This window comes from Corvus moneduloides, chromosome 20 (genome assembly GCF_009650955.1).
Source record: "Corvus moneduloides isolate bCorMon1 chromosome 20, bCorMon1.pri, whole genome shotgun sequence".
In the NCBI taxonomy this organism is placed as follows: Eukaryota; Metazoa; Chordata; class Aves; order Passeriformes; family Corvidae; genus Corvus; species Corvus moneduloides.
Genome location: NC_045495.1, coordinates 1220166 through 1227815, shown reverse-complemented (window position 1 = coordinate 1227815; position 7650 = coordinate 1220166). Strand labels below are relative to the sequence as shown.

Below are 7650 nucleotides of genomic sequence, written 5' to 3'. Positions count from 1 at the left end.
GGTGCAGCAGGACACAATTCCCTCAATCCCTCCCTCTGGCTCAGCCTTTGAGTAGAGCTGGAGGTCAGCACCAGCACAGAGGGGCCACCTAAGCTCCTCCGGTCATTTTTCCCTCCCTGACCCTGCCTTCTTTGGGTCATCAGCATCTTCCAAGGCAGAGAAATTGCTGCTCACCCTCTCTGGACAAGGACAGGCTTTGCTCAGGACAGCTGGTAAGGAAGAAGAAACCAGAGGCTGTTTAAATGTGTCAATTCACCTTTAATGTTTGAAAAAAAAAAAATGGTATTTGAGCAATTGCAGTTATGAAGGGAACAGATCTTGCTCCACGAGAGACCGTGAACAGACTCACATTAGACTCATGCTTGGAAAAAAACAAACCCAAAACGTTCTCCTTTCAGACCCAGAGTGGAGTTCTGAAGAGACAAGACCACACGAGTGCCCCAGAGAGTCCAAGGCACATTACCCCAAGTGCAGACATTTCCATCAACATGAACTTATGACAGCTACATTCTTTCTAGTTACAACTTTGTTCTATCCATAATACAAAATTAGGCATACTTTGGATTTTGCACAGAGACAAGAAGGACTTTTACTTCAGGAAGTCATCAACCTGGGTCACCAAATCATTTCACAAAGAGCTCCCTTCACTCTGCCCTTTGCCCCCAGCAATGATTTATTCCCAACAGCAAATTAATCTCAGAGACACAAGCTGGGCTCACCAGCCCAGTGGTATTGCCAATGCATTAGTCAGCAAACCAATAATCAGAGCTTATAACAAGCACCAAGGATTTACTTGCCATCACACAGCATTTCTCCACACCCAGATCAGAACTTCCTGCAGCGTAATCCCGAGTCAGTACGTACTAAGACAACATCACTGCTGAACCTATTGGAGACCAAGACATTTGTCTGCCTTTGAAGCAGATGTCACATGAGTTTCCTTCACACAAACATCACATGTAAATTTAACTTCTTGGTACTGTGCTTTAAGAACAAAAGCAGATATCAGAACATGGAGGACAATCCTCCGGAAATAGCTTATTAGCTACAGAAAATAAAATAAAAGAAAAAAAAAAAAAAAAGGAAAAAAAGAGACAGTGGCCACTTACAAGTCTTCCACACGACTAGCTTGCTTTAAGGAGAGCATCAAGTTAAGGCAGTGTTGAGACAACTGGCTACAAACATGCCGAATAGAGCTGTTGTCAGTAGTCACCAATTTGATATCCCACTCCGTTGCGGGGCCAGGCCACGTGGCTTTAGAGCTCAGTATCAAGGTCTAAAGACTTCAGCCACAGGATGCTGCTTTCTGCAACAAGCAGGAACTCAGAGGCTGTTTTTGAAGCCTTCCAGACCAGGCTGAGTTGCTTACTCAAGTCTAGGTCAATGTTTCAGCAGAGCCAAAAATACAGCGAAGGGCACTGAGCAAGAACACCGAGGGGTGCCAGCTGCAAGCCTGTATCACAGTCAAAGGTGGAGTTCACCTTGGGTGTGGAAGCCACGTCACCCAGAGCCACCCCACCAGCTTTCAGGAAAGGTCTAAGACCTGCCCCGAGGGTACTGGGAGAGCCAGCTCTCTACAGTCTGCAGGGTGGGACAGAGGCTCACACTGGCTTTGCTCCTCTTTGCAAGATTAACAGTCTAACAGGACTCAGTAAGGAAGTCAGGGGCTTTTGGCCTGCCCAAAGAAGTTTTCCCAGCCTCAAAGAAGGAGTTACCAGTGAGGGAGCTGTTGTGGAATAGTTTTATTTCTTCCCACGTAAAGGCCATTGTTTAAGCATTTACAGGTTTCCTAGTGCAATACAACCAAAAAAAGCAGTAACAAAAAAATGCCGCCTTCTTCCCAGGCAACTAAACAGAAGTAGATTTTTACTGCAACATATACACATTAAATATAGTATACAGTCCATGCAGCGGCATAGCCATGTTAGAGGGAGTCGTGGCTTCAGCCATCAGTGCATTACAGTCCAAATTTCAATCGCTCCTACTTCCTATCCAGACTTGAAGAGAAGAATTGCAACCTGACCCAAGTAAAAATAGATGAAGTGCTTTGTCTCGTGTGTTACATAGCTGCCAAAGTTTCTGCCAACAATGCAGTGCCAAGTTGGGTTGTATTTCTTGTCAAATTCCTGAAGAAAGAGAAGAGAGGCATTAAGGCCAAGAAAGCCCACATGAAAATAGTTCTAAGCACAAATTCCGAGCTGGTTCTGTTCACACACTATCACCTCTCCTCCCACCTGCAGCATCTTGAGATTCCCCACTGCAAGACACTATTAAATTAAGCAACCAAACCTCTGCACTGGATTGTTTGAAGGATTCAACACAAGCAAAACATCTTCTGAGCCTTGGAGCACCATCAGCCCTGGGCAAGAAGAGCAGATGCAAGAGCTCTCCTTGGTACAGCCCTGTGTGTAGGCTAATCAGGGGAACAATTCTCCTCTCCCATTCCAAACCCACTCACAAAAAATGAAAAAAGGTTTTGGCATGTCTGCTCTAGCAAGGCATCTGAGCTTAAAGGTCACCTAAAAAAAAAAGGAAGGAGGAAAAGCCTGGCTTCTGCTATTTGGGACTTTTGTACACAAAGGGGAGAAAATCCACATTGAAAATAAGCAGGCAGATTCACAGGCCAGAGAGCACAGAGACCCTCTGACAAGAGGTCAGAAGTGAGGAAGCTGACTGCTGGCTCAAGAATCTTCTCCTACTTAGCATGCAGGATAAAGACCATTTTCCTCCCTCTGATTAACACACCCAAGAACACCCTCCCCTCCCCTGAGACAGAGCCAGAAGAACAGACTCAACATCCAAGATTAAAGCCAGTTCTAGTTCTCAGACAGCAGAAGAGTTTGAGCTCTTTGCAGGTAACCTTTGAAGTAAGGAAAAGGCTTTCTTGCCAGGTCATGAAGGTGCATCAAATTGCTTCCCTCCTCCCAACACACTCATGAAATAAAGGCCAACTTCTTTTTGGATGCCTTCTGTTGCACTCCCTCCCTTTACAGGCTGCATTGCCCCAAGCACTTAGAGCTAAGTCATGCCTCAAAGAGATCTGAGAAGACAGGAGACACCTTTTAGTCCTTTGCCTTCAAGCTTAGATTACAAGTAAGGCCCAAACACCAGCCGAAGTGCCAGGACTCCACTGCCTGTGAAGTCACATTTCCCTCCTCTAGAAGCACTTTGCCTGACCATTCTGAGAAGCTGCTACAAGGGGAACCAACAGCTCCCCAGGTACCATCAAGCATAAGACTTAATTAACAGGCTCCTGCAAATGGGGAGACAACCTCTTCACCAGCCAGGGCAGCTGCTTGCACTGTTTCTATCAAAGCCGCTTCCACAGCCCCAGCACAAGGCCCATCCTCCTGCACAGCACCCATCCCAGAACCACACGTGCACTGCTGCCCACCAAGTGAAACATCAGGATGATCCCACCTGCACTGGTGCTGCAGCTCTGTGGAGCAAGTCCTAAGCAGAGGCAGCAGCCAGCCCTTTCCAGGCTGGCAAATCCTGAGGGACAGCACTTGCAGTTTGCTCAGAGCCTGCCAGAGCTCTGCCATATCCCTCCCCTGACCTTGGAGAAGTCACTCCATCCTCTTGAAAACAGCAGTAAAGCAGCCAAGAAGCCAAGTATCTTCTCCCTCCCAGCACGCAAGCATGAAGCCTCAGCCACTCAGCTCCTGACAGACTCGGGAGCTTTGGGAAGTCGCAGCCAGCACAGCACCCTCATCCCGGAGTTACCTTCTTGATATATGCTGCAATGTCCTTTTCTATGTTGTACTTCTCCATGGCCTGTGTAGCACAGTCTACAGCATCCTGCTGCATGTCCTCGGACATGTCCGCATTCTTGATCACGGCCTTTCTGTCAGACATCGTGAACCTAAGGCAGAACATAGATTCCTTTAATCCCTTCCCAAACAGGAGATGCTTCCTGTGCATTAGAGGTTGTCCTTTCCGTGCAGGCTGCGTCACAAGCCGATACTACAAACCCCTGTTATGGCCAGAGTGAGTTTATCGGGGTTGCCTACAGCACCCCCAGGCCAAGGTGCCCCTCACAGCCAGAGCACCAGTACTGGCTGGAGGTTAGATCAGAGACACTCCAGCACCACCACCTGCATTAACCACACGCAGGAAAAGCTTATGTGTGGGAGGAGACGGGATCTGCAGAGAGCCACAGCCCTCCTGTACATTAACAGGCTACAGCCAAGTTTGCCTTCCAGGTGTACCAGTGTTTTGGAACATCCTCCGCTCAGAGCCTTGCAAGCAACAGATCCCAGACTGTCTGTCACTGGCACAGAGGCTCAGGAAGCACATTCAGAGCAGCAGTGCTTTTATTCTACCCCATCCCAGGTGTCACAGTTCCTGCTGCTAGTTTAGCCTGGAAGAAGCATTATTCCACATTCAGCCGTCATCATCCCCTCAACTCCCTGCCGCTCCGCCATGAAATCCAGCCTTCAGCTGCTCCCACAGGACAGAGCCAGTCTGACAAGCCAGAAGCAGGTTAACACCACACCGCAGCCTGGAAACAGGGCAAGTCCCACCAGAGAGCCAGAGCTTGGCAAAGCCCTCCTTTTCCTGCCCCCTCCTCACCCAGGAACCACAACGCAGATGCCAAAACCAGCATGCTACTGCAGCCCAGGACTTGTAGGAAACTGGGAAGTGCTGTTCTGGAGTGAGGTGTGCAGCCCACTTCGCTCTCAAAGTGCTTTGTACCAGCCACTGCAGCCGTTAGATCTGACATGGCCTTTCCAGTGAGGTGTTCAGCACTGGGAGGTTTCCAGCACAATTCATATTATCCTAAAAAACTGGGATTTGACGATTCCAGCACCGCAGTTTTCCTTCAAGCCCTGGAAAAGGAGCACCATGAAAGTCCTGCTCTGGTCACCACAGCCCTCATTCCCGTTCCCCACTCAAGGGCTGGGGAGGCACATGTTACCTGGGGATCCAGGTGATTGCACCAAGAAGGACACAGCTGCTCACCTTGCAGCAGCTCTTACCCCAGCACATTAAAACTTCGTGGAAATAAGCTTCTTAATGGCAAGGAGTGCCTCCAATCAAGCCTGCTGAGCACCATTAAGTTTCCTAAATCCTTTTACAGCACTATAAGTCTTGAGTGATACTACCAAGCATGTTTTGAAACAGTGAAACTACACATTTTTAGCTCTGCTGTGGAGTGAAAAAAATCTGCTGCAATGATCACTTCCTGGAAGAGTCCCAGAAAACTGAAGGAGTAGCTTTGTTACAGCAATTAAAGGAGCTTGCTACCCAGAGAGAAAGAGAATCCAGTTACATAATTGCAGCCCTCTATTACAATACTTCAATTCTTCCCTCTGCCTTCGCTTGAAGACTTCTATTGCCACCTTAATTTATACAATTTAGATGTAGTGTTTAATAGAGCACTGCTATTAACACACACTAACAGCATCGGGAGGAGTGACAGGAACTGAGCTCCAATGCCAACAGAGAGCACATGCCCCTATCACAGCGCTGGAAAAGCCACTTCCTGGCCGTTTGTTCCTTCCCATGCTGTGGCTACAGCCAGTGGGGGTTTGCCTGCAGCCCAGAAGCCGAGGGAAGACACAGCTCAGAACAGTCCAAACTGCCTGTAGATTTGGATTCACCACCCAGGAATCTGACAATCCCTTGGAAAAGTCTTCTGGGTGTCCAGTCCACAGGAAGAGGGAAGCAGCAGAAATCCACTTGTGGGTCATTCTTCCAGAAAAGCTTCTTTAGGAAAAGAGAGCAAGCAAGCCCTCACACACACCAGGCCTTCACACACCTGCACTGCTCAGAGAGTTCAGAGGGCACCTGCAATTGCATAACCATGCACAGAGTGACCTGCAAAAGGCACCTTTCCTCCTCATTGTTTAGGCGAGGACCATCCCAGTGCAGGCCTGTGCTGCCACGGGCGACAGCGCCAGAGGAAAAAATGATTATCCTTCAGAAGGGCTGCACGCGCTGGCCAGGAGGCCTTCCCCAGCATAGCACCCTCCCCTGCACTGCTCCAGGGCACAGCATCCCCCGTGGCCAACCACAACAGGGGCTGGCAGTGGCTGTGCTGCTGGAGGGAGGGTCTCCTGCACCTGCCACAGGAGTGTCACACCCTGCACCCAGCTGAACACCAGAGAGCAGGGCCCCAGCCTCTGCTCATTCCCTGGGGGGTTACAGGGCCCACCCTCCCAGGCAGCCCAGCAGCACCACATACACATCATAACTCTAAACCACAAGATCACAGGTGGCCCTCGGGGTCTTGCCACCCAGTCTGGCCCTCTCCGAGGAAAACCACAAAGCCCCAGCACCCATCTCAGGGCAAGATGGGCCTAGGAAGGGGTAACAGTACAGCTTCAGCAGCCACTCCTTCTCCCCAAGGGCAGGATGTGGTCTGTGAGGACGAAGACCACAGCCCCAGCTACCACTCCAGGGCAGTATGAGGCCTCGGGAGGGAAATCAGGGCCAAGCCAGCACCCAACCCTTTTCTTATCAGGATAGGATGAGATCTTAAAACGAGCATGAGTCCCAAGCCCAGTACTCCAGCAGGACAAGCTGGGGCTTTGGGAAGAGCATGAGACACAAGCCCCCTGGTAACCACTCCTTTCCTCTCCGGACAGGATAGAGCCCTAGAAATGAGATGGGGCTGAAGCCCAGCATCCACCACCTCCCCCATGAGGACAGCATGGATCGCGAGGACGGGAGCAGCCACCGCTCCCCCACCAGGGCAGCACAGATCCCACGGCTCGGAACGGGGCCCAAGCCCAGCACCCACCGCTCCCCCACCAGGACAGCATAGATTTCGCGACTGGGGACGGGGCCCAACCCCTGCACAAACCGCATCCGCCACTCTGGCCGAAAAGGGCCCCTGGGGGGGGTGCGGCACAGCCCCTTCCCCCACAGGACTCCCGGGAGCCGGAGCCCTGCGTGACCTTCACGGGGGGAGCTCCAGGGCCGCCCGAGGCCGCGGTGACCTTGCCTGGAGCGGGGCCGGCTCCGCAGCGGCGAGGACCCCTAGGGAGGGGCGGGCTCCGATCGCTCCCCAGAGCCCGGTCGCGCCCGGCCCCGGCAGCGACCTCCGCCCTCGGGGCGGTCCCGCCGCCACCCCGCACAAGGAGCGACCAGTACCGGGCGAGGCTTGGAGACCCCCGGTCCAGCGGAGGCATCGCTCACCTTCACAGTGACAGGGCCACCCCGGGAGGGCGAGGCACGGCACCGAGGAGGAGGTGTGAGGAGGCCCGGCCGCGCTGCCTCAGCCCGCTCCGCTCGGCTCGGCGCCCCGCGCGCTCTGCGCCCCGGCGCCGCGCCGCGCTCAAATACCGCCCCGCCCGCTGCGGCGCGCGGGCCGCCGCCACCCCATTGGCTGCGCCGCCCCGCGCGCCGCGCACCCATTGGCTGCGGCGCTGCGCGGCCCGCCGCGCCCGGCCCGTCCGCCCGCGCTGTTCTGCCTACATCCTGTTTCATCCCACAATGCCGCGGGGCGGCGCGCGGCGGGAGGGGCGGGGCCGGGGGGGCGGGGACGCCGTGAGGGGCCGGGGCCGGTGTGAGGGGCCGGGGCCGTGGCCGGTGTGAGGGGCCGGGGCCGTGGCCGGTGTGAGGGGCCGCGGCCGGTGTGAGGGGCCGGCACCGGTGTGAGGGGCCGGCGGTGCCCCGGGGGCTCCGCTCCTCGGGCCCTGA

General features: G+C 53.4%; 1 protein-coding gene across 2 annotated transcripts; it reads right to left on the bottom strand.

Annotated features, from left to right (window-relative positions):
• Positions 1 to 237: 237 nt before the first annotated feature.
• Positions 238 to 7267, bottom strand: DYNLL2 (dynein light chain LC8-type 2). Of its 2 annotated transcripts, XM_032130003.1 has the most exons (3): positions 7147 to 7267; positions 3727 to 3865; positions 238 to 2126 (listed from the first exon to the last, which is right to left on the bottom strand). In XM_032130003.1, the coding sequence occupies exons 2-3, from the start codon at positions 3856 to 3858 to the stop codon at positions 1989 to 1991; spliced, it is 270 nt and encodes an 89-aa protein (XP_031985894.1). In that variant the 5' UTR covers positions 3859 to 3865; positions 7147 to 7267; the 3' UTR covers positions 238 to 1988. The 2 variants fall into 2 exon arrangements, with proteins under 2 accessions (XP_031985894.1, XP_031985893.1); XM_032130002.1 differs by lacking the exon at positions 7147 to 7267 and having other exon boundaries at positions 3727 to 3887.
• Positions 7268 to 7650: the final 383 nt, after the last annotated feature.